The sequence below is a fragment of the Oncorhynchus mykiss genome, chromosome 4 (genome assembly GCF_057628025.1).
Source record: "Oncorhynchus mykiss isolate SJ-2025 chromosome 4, ASM5762802v1, whole genome shotgun sequence".
Lineage (NCBI taxonomy): Eukaryota > Metazoa > Chordata > Actinopteri > Salmoniformes > Salmonidae > Oncorhynchus > Oncorhynchus mykiss.
The window spans coordinates 54,420,811-54,440,562 of NC_143025.1; the positions used below are offsets into that span (position 1 = coordinate 54,420,811).

General features: G+C 43.6%; 1 protein-coding gene and 1 pseudogene across 1 annotated transcript in view; both read left to right on the forward strand.

The window, feature by feature from the left end:
- The first annotated feature begins 3,580 nt into the window (after nt 1-3,580).
- On the forward strand, nt 3,581-3,747 carry LOC118964514 (U2 spliceosomal RNA; annotated as a pseudogene).
- A 5,400-nt stretch (nt 3,748-9,147) lies between these two features.
- The window catches only part of LOC110521980 (uridine diphosphate glucose pyrophosphatase NUDT14), a 44,355-nt gene continuing 33,750 nt past the window's right edge, over nt 9,148-19,752 (forward strand). The window contains exons 1-2 of the mRNA XM_021600004.3: nt 9,148-9,390; nt 16,036-16,079. Coding sequence (XP_021455679.3) covers nt 9,310-9,390; nt 16,036-16,079 — 125 coding nt within the window. The 5' untranslated portion in view covers nt 9,148-9,309. The remainder of the gene's footprint in view (nt 9,391-16,035; nt 16,080-19,752) is intronic.

Below are 19,752 nucleotides of genomic sequence, written 5' to 3' on the forward strand. Positions count from 1 at the left end.
AGGTCTGTGCAAATAATCGCTTCTCGGCCTTTTGGCTCAGATCCCCATTATTTTTATTTCTACTTTGCACATTCTTCTTCCACTGCAAATCTACCATTCCAGTGTTTTACTTGCTATATTGCATTTACTTTGCCACCATGGCCTTTTTTTGCCTTTACCTCCCTTATCTCACCTCATTTGCTCACATCGTATATAAACTTGTTACTGTATTATTGACTGTATGTTTGTTTTACTCCATGTGTAACTCTGTGTCGTTGTATGTGTCGAACTGCTTTGCTTTATGTTGGCCAGGTCGCAATTGTAAATGAGAACTTGTTCTCAACTTGCCTACCTGGTTAAATAAAGGTGAAATAAATAAAAAAGATCAAGCTCGGGACTGAGGTGCCCCAGAGCCCGCTGAGTCAAAGGTCGAAGGCCGGAGGGCGTTGAGAGAGTTTTTTGGAATTTTGCCGAAAATTTCTTAAAACTAATTTAGACTACAGCCATACAGATATGGCGGGTAGTAGGAACACAGGGTCGGTTCCGAGGGCCAGACTAAAGAACACGATAAGATTTGCATGGAAGCAAGAAGGAGAAGTAAGGATGCCGAGGGACACCTTCGCCAGGACCGTGTTGATGGGGGCGCTATCTCTGAAGGTCCCAGATGTGATGTGCCTGCAGGGGAACACAATGGAAGAGGCGTACGACGTAACTTTCTACATTGAAAGTAAGAGTGATGGAGTAATGGAGAAGGTAAAGGAGGCAAAAGGGGAAAGACCTTAGTCCTTTTTCAACATTGTGTGCCTGGCAAGAAGGAATTTCAGAACAATAAATATGCATATGTATAATCCACATGTGACGGATATGGCGGTGGCAGCCTTTTTGGGTCGCTACTGCGATGTAACATCAGGAGCCAGGTACGTAAAGGACTCGCTGGGCTTCTGGAACGGCCGCCGCCAATTCCAGGTGCTCCTAAGGGAAGATCCGGGTGGGTTCTGCAGTCTTTTCAGTAGGGGCGGATATAGGCATGCTGTTCTATGCACGTCAGCCACCTTTCTGCAGGAAATGCAGGGAGTACGGGCATGGAACAGCCTCATGTGGGCTGGTAAAATGCAGGTTTTGCATGTCGGAGGAACATGAGGCCAAAAATTGTACGGCACCAAAAGAATGTTATGGATGTGGCAGTAAAACGCACCTGTTTCACGAGTTCCCGGTGAGGCAACAAACATATGCGCAGCGGCTGCTGGGGGAAGAATGGACGGAAGAAAAAGTGTGGAGGGGAAGGGGAGGCCAGGAGAAGGGAACCTAGGTCACAGGCCAGAAGAGGCAGCAAGGAAGATGGTGAGTGGGGAACTGGAGAAGCAAGCCCGGTCCTTGACCGCTCCAAATGTGAGAGTGATTGGGGACAGTGCCACAGAGGTGGCCCCCCAGTCACCGCGGGTATCATCTTTCCCACTAATCCCGATGGACATAGATCTGGTGGCCCCTGCGCTGTGTATGCCCGATCGAGATGGGGTGTCTCAGGCTTTTTCTGGGACGCCGGGACCCCCCATCCACAACCCCAACCCCTTCCCTGCATCGTGGGCTTCTCAGAAGGGGGATGCAGTGGATGGGGAGGCCTCAGAGGTAGGGGGTCAAGAGCCCTTGTCCGTGGATGTACGAGGGGTGGGGGAGATGGTCAGTACTACCGAGGTGTCTCCCCTGTCCTCACGGGGTCCATCTCTCCAGCTCTTCCAGATGGACAAGAACATGTCGTCCCCTAGGGCTGTTTTTGCCAGATGGGGATGGGGTGTCTCAGGCTAGTTCTGGGATGCCGGGACCCCCCATCCCCAACCCCTTCTCAGGAGGGCGGTATGGGGGGTGGGAAGGTTGGTGGGTCCTCGGAGGCTGCTGGTCCAGCGTCCAAGTTCGATGAGGACCTTTATCCACCGGACAGAGTGAGTACTTGAACCCTGCACCTGGTTGACTTTTCTTTTTAAGTGTGCAACCATGGCAGAGATTCAAATAATGATGGTGACACAGTACGCCGATGACACCACCTCGCTTTTGTGCAAGGACTCGTGCCTGCTAAGGTCTCTGGCCATAATTGGAGACTTTACAGGCGCGTCGGAAGTGGTCCTTAACCTCGCCAATTCGTCTGTTAAGTATTTCTGCAGATGGCGGGGCAGGACGGACGTGCCCGGAGGACTATCTCTCTGTAATGGGGCCCTGAGGATTCTTGGGGTCCACTTTGAGACCTCCGGCTCCGCGACACTGAACTGGAACATGAGGGTTGCTGTGGTTCAGAGGAAGCAGGCAATGTGGAAGGCCAGATCCTTGTCTTTGTTGGGCAAGATCCTGGTCCTGAAGGTGGATGTACTGCCTTCCCTTCTGTATTTGGCCTATATCTATCCATTGCCAGCGAGCATGAGGAGGGGGCTGGTAAGGCTCGTGTTTCAGTTCATGTGGGGGGGCAGGTATGAGTATGTCGCCAGGGCTCGCATGCTCTCAACCATCGGGGAGGGTGGGAGGGGAGTTGCACACTTCCCACTCCAGCTGGACTCGATATTTGTTTCGTTTTTGTTGAATGAGCTCGCTAATCCAGTGATTCATCCCTCCGGTTATTTCCTGTGGGTGTTTTTCTCGTACCAGGCGAGAAGCATAATGGTGTAGTCCAACACGGGTCCTCGGACTGAACAGCTGCCGTGGCACTTCAGCCATGCGGTGAAGTGGCTGCGCGCGCACCCCGAGGTTGAAGTCGCCCGGGTAGGTTTGGACCACAGACGCCTGTACGAGGAGGTCAGACGGACCGTTTGTGCGCCCCCTGTGGTGGGTACCCCTGTTGTGGTCTGGGAGACCATACAGGCGCGGGGCCTAGACAATCGTCTTAAGGATCTAAATTGGTTAAGCCTCCACAAGTGCCTGCCGGTACGATCCATCATGTACCGGCATAGCTTGGCACGGTCCCCCCAGTGCCCGATACCAACTTGTGGTGAGGAGGAGATGATACGCCACATGTACTGGGACTGTCCTTTCGCAGGAGTAGAGTGGGCCAGGGCTCAGGGTTTGCTAGGGAGAGTGAAGGGAGGTTTTGTTTTAACATGGGCGTGGGTGGAGAGAGGGGTAGGGGGAGCAGGGGGGGTAGGTAGGGACCGTTTTCTGTTGTGGCTGCTTATCAGTCTTTTTAAGAAAGGGCTCTGGGATGCCATGTATGGGCTGGTTAAGTCAGGGGAAGACATGGGGGTGGAGGGAATAGTGAGGAGAGTGGAGGGAGATTTGAGGGGGAGGATAAGGAGGAAGTGGGGCCACCATGCCGCCTTAGAGCGGTGGAAAGGGGGGTTGGGGCTTGTCAGGTAGGTAAGGTTTAGAAGGTAGGTTGGTAGGTTTTGTGGGATTTGGAATGCTTATGTTTATTGATGGCTTGTGATTTTTGTTAGTTTGCAGCAGCCCCCTGGAAAAGATTGGGGGCGGGCATTGGTTGCCTATCTCTTACCAGAGAGAAAGGGGTTCAGTGTTTTTTGAAAACCGATGGGTGTTTTTTTGTTACAAGTTTTGTTTGGATATGGGCATGTTAAAAGAAGTGTGAAATGTTCACCGTGTAAATGTATGAAAAGTTAGAATAAAAGCTTCGAATCATCTGTTCTTGTCAGTTTAATATCTGATAGGTCCCCTATCTGGGGACCATATATTAAATCGATTTTTGGAACAGGGAGATGGAATAGGGGCTTGCTCCGTCCACTCCACGCAACGAACTGGTATTGCAGTACCTCCAGGATCGGTGCACCCCCTATTCAACTTCCGGCGCCGACAGAGATGGCCGCCTTGCTTCGCGTTCCTAGGAAACTATGCAGTATTTTATTTTTTTACGTGTTATTTATTGCATTGGTACCCCAGGTAATCTTAGGTTTTATTACATACAGTCGGGAGGAACTACTGGATATAAAAGCAACGTCAACTCACCATCATTACGAATAGGAATACGACTTTCCCGAAGCGGATCCTGTGTTTTGCCCACCACCCGGGACAATGGATCGGTTCCCAGCCGGCGAACCAAATAAAAGGCGCCGTAAAAGGGGCAGACGAAGTTGTCTTCTGGTCAGGCTCCGTAGACGGTCACATCGTGCACCACTCCCGGGCATACTACTCGCCATTGTCCAGTCTCTTGACAACAAGGTTGATGAAATCCAAGCAAGGGTAGCATTCCAGAGAGACATCAGAGACTGTAACGTTCTTTGCTTCAAGGAAACATGGCTCACTCGAGACACGCTATCAGAGTCGGTACAGCCAGCTGGTTTCTTCACGCATCGAGCCGACAGAAACAAACATCTTTCTGGTAAGAAGAGGGGCGGGGGGGGTATGCCTTATGATTAACGAGACGTGGTGTGATCATAACAACATACAGGAACTCAAGTCCTTTTGTTCACCTGACTTAGAATTCCTCACAATCAAATGTCGACCGCATTATCAACATCAACTACAGCTCAGCATTTAACATCATAGTACCCTCCAAACTCGTCATCAAGCTCAAGACCCTGGGTCTCGACCCCGCCCTGTGCAACTGGGTACTGGACCTCCCGACGGGCCGCACCCAGGTGGTGAGTGTAGGTAAACAACATCTCCACCCCGTTTTTCCTCAACACTGGGGCCCCACAGGGGTGCGTTCTGAGCCCTCTCCTGTACTCCCTGTTCACCCACGACTGCGTGGCCATGCACGCCTCCAACTCAATCGTCAAGTTTGCAGACGACACTACAGTGGTAGGCTTGATTACCAACAAAGATGAGACGGCCTATAGGGAGGAGTTGAGGGCCCTCGGAGAGTGGTGTCAGGAAAATAACCTCACACTCAACGTCAACAAAACAAAGGAGATGATCGTGGACTTCAGGAAACAGCAGAGGGAGCACTCCCCTATCGACATCGATGGAACAGTAGTGGAGAGGGTAGCAAGTTTTAAGTTCCTCGGCATACACATCACAGACAAACTGAATTGGTCCACTCACACAGACAGCATCGTGAAGAAGGCGCAGCAGCCTTTTTGGCTTGTCACCAAAAGCACTCACAAACTTCTACAGATGCACAATCGAGAGCATCCTGGCGGGCTGTATCACCGCCTGGTATGGCAACTGCACCGCCCTCAACCGTAAGGCTCTCCAGAGGGTAGTGAGGTCTGCACAACGCATCACCAGGGGCAAACTACCTGCCCTCCAGGACACCTACACCCCCCGATGTCACAGGACGTCCATAAAGATCATCAAGGACAACAACCACCCGAGCCACTGCCTGTTCACCCCGTTATCATCCAGAAGGCGAGGTCAGTACAGGTGCATCTGGGACAGAGAGACAGAAAAACAGCTTCTATCTCAAGGCCATCAGACTGTTAAACAGTGGCTGCTGCCAACATACTGACTCAACTCCAGCCACTTTAATAATGGAAAAATGTATGTAAAAAAATGTATCACTAGCCACTTTAAACAATGCCACTTAATATAATGTTTACATACCCTACATACCCATACCCATTACTCATCTCATGTGTATATACTGTACTCTATACCACCTACTGCATCTTGCCATCTTTATGTAATACATGTATCACTAGCCACTTTAAACAATGCCACTTAATATGTTTACCCACCCTACATTACTCATCTCATGTGTACAGTGCCTTGCGAAAGTATTCGGCCCCCTTGAACTTTGCGACCTTTTGCCACATTTCAGGCTTCAAACATAAAGATATAAAACTGTATTTTTTTGTGAAGAATCAACAACAAGTGGGACACAATCATGAAGTGGAACGACATTTATTTGATATTTCTAACTTTTTTAACAAATCAAAAACTGAAAAATTAGGCGTGCAAAATTATTCAGCCCCTTTACTTTCAGTGCAGCAAACTCTCTCCAGAAGTTCAGTGAGGATCTCTGAATGATCCAATGTTGACCTAAATGACTAATGATGATAAATACAATCCACCTGTGTGTAATCAAGTCTCCGTATAAATGCACCTGCAGAGAGCATCATGAAGAACAAGGAACACACCAGAAAGGTCAGAGATACTGTTGTGAAGAAGTTTAAAGCCGGATTTGGATACAAAAAGATTTCCCAAGCTTTAAACATCCCAAGGAGCACTGTGCAAGCGATAATATTGAAATGGAAGGAGTATCAGACCACTGCAAATCTACCAAGACCTGGCCGTCCCTCTAAACTTTCAGCTCATACAAGGAGAAGACTGATCAGAGCTGCAGCCAAGAGGCCCATGATCACTCTGGATGAACTGCAGAGATCTACAGCTGAGGTGGGAGACTCTGTCCATAGGACAACAATCAGTCGTATATTGCACAAATCTGGCCTTTATGGAAGAGTGGCAAGAAGAAAGCCATTTCTTAAAGATATCCATAAAAAGTGTTGTTTAAAGTTTGCCACAAACCACCTGTGAGACACACCAAACATGTGGAAGAAGGTGCTCTGGTCAGATGAAACCAAAATGGAACTTTTTGGCAACAATGCAAGACGTTATGTTTGGCGTAAAAGCAACACAGCTCATCACCCTGAACACACCATCCCCACTGTCAAACATGGTGGTGGCAGCATCATGGTTTGGGCCTGCTTTTCTTCAGCAGGGACAGGGAAGATGGTTAAAATTGATGGGAAGATGGATGGAGCCAAATACAGGACCATTCTGGAAGAAAACCTGATGGAGTCTGCAAAAGACCTGAGACTGGGACGGAGATTTGTCTTCCAACAAGACAATGATCCAAAACATAAAGCAAAATCTACAATGGAATGGTTCAAAAATAAACATATCCAGGTGTTAGAATGGCCATGTCAAAGTCCAGACCTGAATCCAATCGAGAATCTGTGGAAAGAACTGAAAACTGCTGTTCACAAATGCTCTCCATCCAACCTCACTGAGCTCGAGCTGTTTTGCAAGGAGGAATGGGAAAAAATGTCAGTCTCTTGATGTGCAAAACTGATAGAGACATACCCCAAGCTGACTTACAGCTGCAAAAGGTGGCGCTACAAAGTATTAACTTAAGGGGGCTGAATAATTTTGCATGCCCAAATTTTCAGATTTTGATGTATGTTTGAAGCCTAAAATGTGGCAAAAGGTCACAAAGTTCAAGGGGGTCGAATACTTTCGCAAGGCACTGTACATACTACCTCAATTGGCCTGACCAACCAGTGCCCCAGCACATTGTCTAACCGGGCTATCTGCATTGTGTCCCGACACCTACCACCCGCCAACCCCTCTTTTACGCTACTGCTACTCTCTGTTTATCATATATGCATAGTCACTTTAACCATATCTAATTGTACATACTTCCTCAATCAGCCCGACTAACCACTGCCTGTATGTAGCCTCACTACTGTTATAGCCTCGCTACTGTAATTTTTAACTGTCTTTTTACTGTTGTTTTTATTTCTTCACTTACCTATTGTTCACCTAATACCTTTTTTGCACTGTTGGTTAGAACCTGTAAGTAATTTCACTCTAAGGTATACCCCTGTTGTATTCAGCGCACATGACAAATAAACTTTAATTTGATTTGGAATGGCGGAAAAAAGGGATATGGTTTGTTAAAGAAGAATGGTAGAAAGTGTAAGCAGAGGGAGCTGAAGACAGGAGGAGAAATGGAAGTGAATGAGGGTGAATTATCGGAGGTGGTAGGTGTGGTATAGATATCGGAGACCGAGGTATGAACCAAGGATCAGGAGGTAGGTGTGGTATAGATATCGGAGACCTAGGTATGAACCGAGGATCAGGAAAAAGATGAGTCTGTGAAAGTAGGAGTGAAGTTTATGGAAAAAGTGGACTCTTTCCTTTTGGCTGATCCATTTGTGGTTTCACGGTCGGTGAAAAAAGAGTTGGGTAATGTGGAATCAGTGAGGGTAACCAGAAATGGTCCAGTGATAATTGTTTGTGTTTCTGTTGGTCAGAGGGAGCTCGAAGTAAAACGAATGGGGGCAAGAAAAGTGAATTGTTTCGTTCTCAAGTAAAGGGCACCAATGAAAGGAGTGATAACTGGGGTAGCAGTAAATAGAAAAGTTGACCAGCTGAGGGGAAAGATTCCCTGTGTATGTGATGCTCGTCGTTTCATGCGACGCATACAGGGTGGCGAGAGTGAGGAAACAGAAGAGTCATTGTCTGTTCTTTTGAGTTTTGAAGTTGAGTCTTTGCCTGACAAAGTGAAGTTAGGATATTTAAGTTAACCTGTACGAGCGTATATGCCGAATACATTACAATGTTACAGGTGTCAAGCTTACGGGCATGTGGCAGCATTGTGTAGGAGGGAGGGTGTGAGAAATGTGCAGAAAGGAATGATACAAAGGAATGTGTAGTATTGGGGAAAGTAGTGAAGTGTGTTAATTGTAGGGGTGTCCATGGAGCTGGGTGTAATATTCATATGTGTAAACATACTGAATTGTAATTGGATGCATTTTACTGCCATATCATACTGTGCTATGATTGGTTAAGACCACCCAAATGGTTAGGTCATGGGCAGTTTGATCCTGGTTGGCGATACGTGAACATACCAGTTATAGCTAGCTAATAAAGAGCTACGTTAAAAAATATCCTGTAGTACTGCATTTTATTATTTTGTACAAAGTGTGTAAAACAAGACACCGGGGATCAGAAATGTCCCGTGCGAGAGTGGCAGGTGAGGATTCCAGGGTTAGAGTAGTGCAGACGTTGTCATATGCTGAGGCAGTGAAGAAAGTAGAGGAAGTTGGGTTAAGGGGGAGGAGTGGTGAGAGTAGTAGAGATATACCAGTACAGAGGGACAGGCCAAAAAGTGATATACGTTTCAGTAAGATTGGATTTTTAGCATTTATAGCAATGGTTATCAGCTGTGCTGCAGGGATGGAATGGAAGTTGCAGAAAATGGAGGTTGTGGTGGCAGATGCAGAGAGGTATTTGGGTGTGCAAGACTTGACATCAGAAGAGTTACAGGGTGTGTTAAGGGGTAATGTCCCATCCTTTCAGGATGATGGCATGAGGTAGGAATAAATACATTTAATTAGTGGAGAAGGGTGGTGTTAGTTTTATTTGATATAATTTAGAAATTAGTGAGTGTAGTGTTAGATGGTAGGGTATTTATTTAGTACATTCACATTTTTCAAGAAAAGTATAAGGGAGTTGTACTCCAGTCTAGTAGGTGGCGGTAATGCAACAAATTGAATGCCAACCGCCGTTAAATCGCATAGAAGAAGGATAAGAAGACTTCCAATTAAAAGCGAGTGTATTTTGTCCTTACTAGGGAACCGTAGGCATTTGTATCATTCTCCACTACGACCTGTGGTTTGTGCTATCTGACGTGAGATAAGCACCGGTGGAAAGCTAGCAGTCTGAACTATGGAGCAGATACATGATATCCAGGTCGTTCCGTGCACCAACTCCAATTATCTGAAACCATTCAGGGTGCACTATAACCAGGTGAGTCAAAATAGCTCACTCGCGTCTGAATCTAGTCTGAATTCCCGGACGCATTAATTTCTATTGCTAGTAGCCCAACCCCCATTATTTTCTCCATTGCTTTATTGTGCTGCTTCAACGGCATAACCTTCATAAAAATACAGTACACCATATTTCAGTGACACTTATGGACTTAGCTATCTTAACTTTGCTTCACCACTGCCACCAAATATTTTCTCTTAGCATGAAATTTAGATTTTCAGGCAAGTAGCTAACATATCAGTTACTGTCTCATGAGCATATGCTTTACATTAACGTTAGCTAACTTGAAACCTAGCTAAGTAACTGGCTAGCTTGTTGGAAATGTACAACCTGATGCATAGCTACAATATCTACATGTCTCCTGTGGTTGTTGTTGCACGTTGAGCGTTAGCTCATGTAATGTCAGGCCTTGTTGGGATGTGTCAAACTAGAGATGGCCTTGCTAGTTTGATAGTGATTTTATGAGGTCAGATGTTGAGCATTTGGTGCTGTGCTGAGCTTGCAAACCCATTTTACTTTCAGTGATATATTTTAATATATCTAGGGAACCCACACAAGTCCACTTATGTATAGAACCCACCAGTATTTTATGGCCCACAAATTATCTTGTGAAAATGTTCATCTACCTGAGTCTTTAATCTAAAGGGCAGCTAGCCACTCGGGAGATAAAAGGCATGTTAGGATAGCTTTCTAGTTAGCTACATTGATTCCACTAGTAACTGTCCTCTTAGGTACGTACAGTAGCTAGTTGTTTGGAAGATGGATACACTTGAACTAATTGCTATTAGCAATGTGATGTTCAAGACGACCATACTTGTATGGTTGATTGTATGTTTGTTGATAAGGAAATAGGTCTGGTCACAGGCAGTTAGGCTATTCATATTTAGCTACTCATAATAACACAATTGGAACCAGGTTTTGTGGTCGTTGTTTCAGTATGATATGTTGGATAAAGGAATACTAGACTCCGTAACATTCGTTGCCATTCTTGAATTAGGCTGTTACCACTTTCTGGATCGAAAGCTATGCTCAGGTCAATCAATAACATACATGTAGGCTTCTAGAGACTGGGCAAAGGCTGGGCCATTGCCTCTTTTGACACTTTCCTTCAGGAAATGTGGAATTGTTCTGCTGTGATTTCTTTGGCAGTGAGACTCTTTGGGGCAGGCAACGTTTCATCACATTCACTCAACCTTTCCTGAGATAATGACATTTCTCCTTCTGTGGATTTCATGAAGGGCATTAGGCACTGTTTCGGCAGGAGGGCACCTGTAGATATTTCCGTCCCAAGTGTTCTCCCCATCTGGGCTTGTGGTCCTGGCCTAATGCTTCCTGTCATTGAGTGTGGAAGTGTTCTGCTTCTCTGGCCCATTGTTGCTCTTTAGGTGTTTGTGAGTCATAGGCTGAATGACCACTGTTGAGCCCTATTGGTATGGCATTTTTTCCACATTTGTTGTGTTATAGCAGAGACTTGATACTTTAAGTAGGGCGTTAAAGGACAAAATGAAACTTTGGTTCTGGTGTTATACTTTGTATTGTTATAGAGAAACTTCTCATGAACACAACACTTTTTTTTTGATTTCATGAAGATAGGATTTGCCATTGCTGAGATCTTATTTTCAAGTTATCTTAAAAGATCAACAAGGTTGCAGACAGGTAAATGTTAATCCTAGTTAATAATTTCACCATCACCTGTCTGGATTTTTTAATTCAACATGTTTTGTCCAATATCTCAAGAGAGGGGGGTCATATTGTAATTAAATTGATTAAAAGTAAAGTACAATTTATGAAATAGAAATACTATATTATGCATATTAGGCACTACAGAATATATATTTACAGTAATTTAAGCCCAAAAATGTGAAGTACAGTGCATTGCGAAAGTATTCGGCCCCCTTGAACTTTGCGACCTTTTGCCACATTTCAGGCTTCAAACATAAAGATATAAAACTGTATTTTTTTGTGAAGAATCAACAACAAGTGGGACACAATCATGAAGTGGAACGACATTTATTGGATATTTAAAAACTTTTTTAACAAATCAAAAACTTAAAAATTGGGCGTGCAAAATTATTCAGCCCCCTTAAGTTAATACTTTGTAGCGCCACCTTTTGCTGCGATTACAGCTGTAAGTTGCTTGGGGTATGTCTCTATCAGTTTTGCACATCGAGATACATTTTTTCCCATTCCTCCTTGCAAAACAGCTCGAGCACAGTGAGGTTGGATGGAGAGCATTTGTGAATAGCAGTTTTCAGTTCTTTCCACAGATTCTCGATTGGATTCAGGTCTGGACTTTGACTTGGCCATTCTAACACCTGGATATGTTTATTTTTGAACCATTCCATTGTAGATTTTGCTTTATGTTTTGGATCATTGTCTTGTTGGAAGACAAATCTCCGTCCCAGTCTCAGGTCTTTTGCAGACTCCATCAGGTTTTCTTCCAGAATGGTCCTGTATTTGGCTCCATCCATCTTCCCATCAATTTTAACCATCTTCCCTGTCCCTGCTGAAGAAAAGCAGGCCCAAACCATGATGCTGCCACCACCATGTTTGACAGTGGGGATGGTGTGTTCAGGGTGATGAGCTGTGTTGCTTTTACGCCAAACATAACGTCTTGCATTGTTGCCAAAAAGTTCCATTTTGGTTTCATCTGACCAGAGCACCTTCTTCCACATGTTTGGTTTGTCTCACAGGTGGCTTGTGGCAAACTTTAAACAACACTTTTTATGGATATCTTTAAGAAATGGCTTTCTTCTTGCCACTCTTCCATAAAGGCCAGATTTGTGCAATATATGACTGATTGTCTCCCACCTCAGCTGTAGATCTCTGCATTTCATCCAGAGTGATCATGGGCCTCTTGGCTGCATCTCTGATCAGTCTTCTCCTTGTATGAGCTGAAAGTTTAGAGGGACGGCCAGGTCTTGGTAGATTTGCAGTGGTCTGATACTCCTTCCATTTCAATATTATCACTTACACAGTGCTCCTTGGGATGTTTAAAGCTTGGGAAATCTTTTTGTATCCAAATCCGGCTTTAAACTTCTTCACAACAGTATCTCGGACCTGCCTGGTGTGTTCCTTGTTCTTCATGATGCTCTCTGCGCTTTTAACGGACCTCTGAGCCCAATTTTTCAGTTTTTGATTTGTTAAAGTTTGAAATATCCAATAAATGTCGTTCCACTTCATGATTGTGTCCCACTTGTTGTTGATTCTTCACAAAAAAATACAGTTTTATATCTTTATGTTTGAAGCCTGAAATGTGGCAAAAGGTCGCAAAGTTCAAGGGGGCCGAATACTTTCGCAAGGCACTGTATTTTAATTTCTGACCCACTGGAATTATGATACTGTGAATTATAAGTAAAATCTGTCTGTAAACAATTGTTTGAAAAATTACTTGTCATGCACAAAGTAGATTGCCTAACCGACTTGCCAAAACTATAGTTTAACAAGAAATGTGTGGAGTGGTTTAAAAACACGTTTTAATGACTCCAGCCTAAGTGTATGTGAACTTCTGACTTCAACTGTACATAGTCACATTCGCTATTGACTTTAGGCTATATGAACCCGTTTTCCAACAACACTTTTTATGCAGTTTTTATATACAGAGGAAGGAGACACGATCCTGCTCTCAGAATATCTCTGACTGAGGAGCAGGCAGACCAACTTCCCAAATAGGGGAGAAGCACTCAAAACCCACTAGTTGTTCTTTCAAAGAAAATAATACAAAAGTGGTAAGTCCGAAGACCTCTTCTATTACCAACCTTAATAAAATGGCAGCAAATATTCTTATGAATTCAGCAACCCATAATGAAAGGTAACTTTATTTATATCACCCCTTTTCCTGAAGTGAATGGTTTCACCCACTACTCTACTCTCGAACTGCGGCATTCTTTGATATCTACATTGCATGCGAGGTTGATGGAAACTCTACATTTTCATTTTGTCACACTAAGCTAGACAGAAAATGCTACCTGCTCCCATAATAGGCGATCAGCAATTGATACTAACTTCAATCTACTAGCCCTATAATGAATTTTATTTTGAAATTTCATCTGATGGGTTCTTTGAATCGGTACACCACACACACACACGATATCTAGCGGCATACCGTATCTGACAGCCACCTAGCTAGAATTTACATGCACCCCTACTGAAATCTCAAAAGCTCAGAACGTATTCATACCTCTTGACTTATTCCACATTTTGTGGTGTTACAGCCTGATTAAATAAAATGTAAATCTCACTCGTCTGTACATAATACCCAATAATGACAAAGTGAAAATATATTTTTAGACATTTTAATTGTGATTTTTTTTTTCTTCCCCATTTGATTTACCCAACATTCGTAGCACTTTGAAGGTGCGTAATATATGTTTATTAGCACCCCATGTTGGATGGGGATTTGATTTGAACAGACCTCCAGGCTGTGTAAGGGCTATTTGACCAAGAAGGAGAGCTGGAGTGCTGCATCAGATGACCTGGCCTCCACAATCACCTGACCTTAACCCAATTCAAATAAAATGTTATTTGTCACATACACATGGTTTAATGCGATTGTAGCGAAATGCTTGTGCGTCTAGTTCCGACAATACAGTAATAACCAACGAGTAATCTAACCTAACAATTTCACAACAGCTACCTTATACACACACAAGTGTAAAGGGATGAAGAATATGTTCATAAAGATATATGAATGAGTGATGGTACAGAATGGCATAGGCAAGATGCAGTAGATGGTATCGAGTACAGTATATACATATGAGATGAGTAATGTAGAGTATGTAAACATATTAAGTGGCATTGTTTAAAGTGGCTAGTGATACATGTAAAAAATGTATTGCAGCAGCCACTCAAAGTTAGTGGTGGCTGTTTAACAGTCTGATGGCCTTGAGATAGAAGCTGTTTTTCAGTCTCTCGGTCCCTGCTTTGATGCACCTGTACTGACCTCGCCTTCTGGATGATAGCGGGGTGAACAGGCAGTGGCTCGGGTGGTTGTTGTCCTTGATGATCTTTTTGGCCTTCCTGTGACATCGGGTGGTGTAGGTGTCCTGGAGGGCTGGTAGTTTGCCCCAGGTGATGCGTTCTGCAGACCTCACTACCCTCTGGAGAGCGTTACGGTTGTGGGCGGAGCAGTTGCCGTACCAGGCGGTGATACAGCCCGACAGGATGCTCTCGATTGTGCATCTGTAAAAGTTTGTGTGCTTTTAGTGACCAGCCAAATATTTTTTCTGCCTCCTAAGGTTGAATAGGCACTGCTGTGCCTTCACCACACTGTCTGTGTGGGTGGACCAATTCAGTTTGTCCGTGATGTGTACGCCGAGGAACTTACAACTTTCCGAGGGCCCTCGCCTCCTCCCTGTAGGCCATCTCGTCATTGTTGGTAATCAAGCCTACCACTGTAGTGTCGTCTGCAAACTTGATGATTGAGTTGGAGGCGTGCATTGCCACGCAGTCGTGGGTGAACAGGGAGTATAGGAGAGGGCTCAGAACGCACCCTTGTGGGGCCCCAGTGTTGAGGATCAGCGGGTTGGAGATGTTGTTACGTACCCTCACCACCTGGGTGCGGCCCGTCAGGAAGTCCAGTACCCAGTTGCACAGGGCAGGGTCGAGACCCAGGGTCTGTGGACCTTTTGTGGCGGTAAGCAAATTGGAGTGGGTCTAGGGTGTCAGGTTGGGTGGAGGTGATATGGTCCTTGACTAGTCTCTCAAAGCACTTCATGATGACGGAAGTGAGTGCCACGGGGCGGTAGTCGTTTAGCTCAGTTACCTTAGCTTTCTTGGGAACAGGAACAATTGAGATGGTTTGGGATGAGTTGGACCGCGGAGTGAAGGAAAAGCAGAGGGAACTCAGTGGGAACTCCTTCAAGATTGTTGAAAAAGCATTCCAGATACAGCTGGTTGAGAGAATGCCAAGAGTGTGTACAGCTGTCATCAAGGCAAGGCAAAGGGTGGCTACTTTGAAGAATCTCAAATATAAAATATATTTTGATTTAACACTTTGGTTACTACATGATTCCATATGTGGTATATCATAGTTTGTCTTGACTATTATTCTACAATGTAGAAAATAGTCAAAATAAAAAATAGAATGAGTAGGTGTCAACTTTTTTTTGACAGGTACTGTATATAAAATGCTTCTTATTGTAGTCTTTGCTCGGCATCAGACAAATTTTGTGCTTCAGTTGCACTTCTAAACTCGGATGAGAATTCACCAACAGGCATTCCATCAGTAGACGGCGCTCTTACTGATGTATAGCTACTTTTCTCCAGTACGTTTTGCTTGTAAATGTCCAAACTCACCAAAAATTACTTTAAGTATCTACTACTTGTATAACTTTTTGAGCTAGATTGCCCGTCTTTGTAATTTGTTTTTCATTGTTCGCAATCTGGTAACAGATGCCCAATTAGCTTTTTTTTTGCCCCTTGTGTACTAAGACGGCAATACTGTAAATCCCGCGATGAAAGGCTGGCATGACTATATGAAAATCTGGATACCGCCCTATCCTAGTTAATGGATGATTTGATATCCATCCGAGCCCACCAACATGTTGGACAATTAACTAGATCCTAGCACAGTTCTTTCAGAATGTGACTGTCATTCATGTATTGTTTTTGTGTTGTTCACAGAATGGGACAAAGAAATCGTGGGACTTCATGCGAACTCATGACAGGTGAGCTTTTATCTGCCATTGACCCGTTTCGTTGTTGATAAGAGAAACTCCGTGCTAGAGATGGGGTGTACTCACATGAACACACTCAAACACACACTCTTTCAACTACCTCGCTGTCAGCTGAGAGGAGTCTTCAGATGTGAAGACCTTCAAAACCCCACATGCCCATCCCCCCCCTTCCTAACGCATTCCTATACCCTTCACTTTGACTTGCTACCTAATAAACTAACTAAATATAATATTGAGGCCATTTCCTTGAACTTGGGAAAGCCCAGACAATTTCTCTCTTCAGTCAGTATAAGCTCTAGGCATTTCTTGTGGAGATTTTAAAATCTGAGGTATAAGTTGACACTATTGTACCTAGGGACATTTTTGGCCGATACCGATATTTTCCTTGCCAAAAAACCCGATACCGATATTAAAACATTTAGCGGCCTTTTAATCATTCTAGTACAGTTAAATAGTTGAAACGTACAAACTGACAAAGTTAGTTTGTTGGCATTTACGTATATCCTCATTACCAGTAAAACATAAAACCAATTTCTTTCATTTGCTGTGCTGTTTCGTTGTTCATTTGTTAAGTCGTTTCATTCTCAACCAAGATTTCATCATACATTTCAAGCAGTGAGATTTCAGCTCTTTGTCCGTGGCCTCTTCCTCGGTGCGCACTGTACCTGTGTCCGTTTCCATCTTGTCCAGCTGTATCTCTAACATTTCACGTAAACCCTGTTTCTTGTCTGCATCGAAGTAGCGGTCCTTGTACCTAGCATCGAGCATGGTGGCGACACAGTAAAGCGGCTCAGAGAGAATGCCACCGACTCGCTTGTTCACAGCCTCTAGTAGAGTACATTCGGCAGTTTTGTTGAGCAGGCGTTTCGTGAAGCTAATAGCAGTGACGTCACTTTTTTGTCCATTAAAATAACATCAACTTGATCAGAAATACAGTGTAAACATGGTTAATGTTGTAAATGCCTATTGTAGCTGGAAACGGCCAATTTTTATTTTATTTTTTATGGAATATCTACATAGGCGTACAGAGGCCCATTATCAGCAACCATCACTTCTGTGATCAATGGCACGATGTGTTAGCTTATCCAAGTTTAGAATTTTGTTAGCACAGCTGAAAACTGTTGTCCTGATTAAAGAAGCAATAAAACTGGCCTTCTTTTAGACTAGTTGAGTATCTGGAGCATCAGCATTTATGGGTTCGATTACAGGCTCAAAATGGCCAGAAACAAAGAACTCTATTCTGAAACTCGTCAGTCTATTGTTCTGAAAAATGAAGGCTATTCCATGCGAGAAATTGCCAAGAAACTGAAGATCTCGTCCAACGCTGCATACTACTCCCTTCACAGAACAGCGCAAACTGGCTCTAACCAGTACATTAGTGTTTCTCAAACTAGGCAGACTCCTTTAAAACAGAGTTTAATGGCTGTGATAGGAGAAAATTGAGGATGGGTCATCAACATTGTAGTTACTCCACAATACTAACCTAATTGACAGTGAAAAGGAAGCCTGTACAAAATAAAACATATTCCAAAACATGCATCCTGTTTCGGCCCTACAGTAAAACTGCAACAAATGTGACACAATGCCCTGAATACAAAGCGTTGTGTAGCGGTTTCCCCAAACATCACTGAGTACCATTCTTCATATTTTCAAGCATGGTGGTTGCTGCATCATGCTATGGGTATGCTTGTCATTGACGAGGACTAGGGAGTTTTTTTTTGTGTGTGTGTTCCTGAGTGGCATATTTACAGATTTGACTTAAATTGGGTTGAAAAATCTATGGCAAGACTTAAATGACTCTAGCAATGATCAACAACCAACGTGACACCGTTTAATATATATTTTTTTAAAGAATAATGTGCAAATATTTGTACAATCCAGTTGTGCAAAGCTCTTAGACTTACCCGGAAAGACTTGGGTGTGAATACTTAAGTAAATGATATTTCTGTATTTCATTTTCAATACGTTGGGGGGGTGTAGATGGTTGAGGGGAGAAAAATAATGAATTTAATACATTTTGAGTTGGCTGTAACAAAATGTGGTGTAAACACTTTCTGAAGGCACTGTATATACTTTCGATAACCAAATCATTTTATGTTTCTAAAGGTATTGGGTAACTGATTTATTTTAATGTTTTTCAATGAACACAATAGCATTATCCTGAGTTAGTCTACAGTAACAATCTGCTACTGTGTGCATGGAACAGCAGTTATTCTGGGAAAAAGGGATATTTTGAAATAGAACTAAATGTTATAGGTCCCAGTTTTGGGACTGGTGTGGCAGATAATAGTTCCTGTAACAGGATAGATGATGAAACGGGAGAATGTGGCTTCTCTTTCAAAGGTTCTTTCAATTATTTTATTCAACATTCTCTAGTGCAAACTGTCTTTCTGTCTTTTCATTGTATTTCAATGTTTTCTTGTTTTTGTCTTTAATCTCACACCCCTGACATTACTTCATACACATATCAAACATGCATCAATTTACACGTAAAAAATATTCAAATCCAGTTCACATCCTCAATCTTTACATTTGTACCCTAAACACTTAACTTGAATTTGCCTGTTTAGGCTATAATTATGAAGTTGATTGTTGCCCACTCTAGCCCCATAGGAGACTGTAAAACATGAAAGCCTTTAAAGACTGGTATAACTTCAAATTAGTTAACGTAAACTCACTCACTTTTGTACATCGCCTTGGTCCGTGCAATTGACCTTATTTTATCGCCCCAAAAAACGTAATACTTCCAGATCAACTGTAATGTCAATACCATTGTAAAGCACAATTTCTCCCCTTTCCAACAAAATCAATTACATGACCTAAACGCTGCCCGTTTCTGCATAATTCAAGCAGAGCCCTGTCGGGTCTTTTTGAAAATGGCACATGGGGAAGCGAAACTAATGCATGATAGTGAGAGGGAGAGATGTTGTGTGAAAAAAAGCTATTTTCCCACTCGATCTGTCCAACTTATCACCTTAAAAATAAAAAGTTAATAATCTGTCTTTTTGCCTCACAGATTTGGGACTGCTGCAGCAGATAATTTATCCTGTGTTACAGGAACTTATGAAACGAGAGAACCGTAGTGCCAGATCGCATATAGTGCCAAGCAAACACGTCTCACTGCCTCCTACTGGCCAACAGTAGTATAAATTCATCGCAATGGCGAGAACTTGGACTGACATTTCGGTAAAAGCATTCTTCCCCAATGAAAATAAACAATACAAACACAAATGTAACTGTACATTTAGTGTGCGTCACACTAATCTCTTTTGCAAAGATAATAGTAACTTCAGGCCAGTTAATATTCTACCTCTGGTGTTGAAGGTTGTTAGTGTGTAGCAGAGTAACTGATTGTCCACCTCAACAACATTACACTCCATGCAGTTTGGCTTCAGAGCGAAACACTCCACAGAAACAGCCCAACTGCTTTCTTCTGAAAATAAAGTCCAAGGGGGTGTTGTTGGGGCTGTGTTTCTGGACCTAAGGAAGGCTTTTGATACTGTTAACCATGAGATTCTCATCACAAAATTGTCCAAGTTCAACCTTTCCCCTGATGAGCGATGGATGAAATCATACCTTGAAGGCAGAACTCGGTGTGTCAGAGTGAGCAATAAGCTGTTGCCCACTCTTAGCTATGATGTGGGCGTGCCCCAAGGGTCAATAC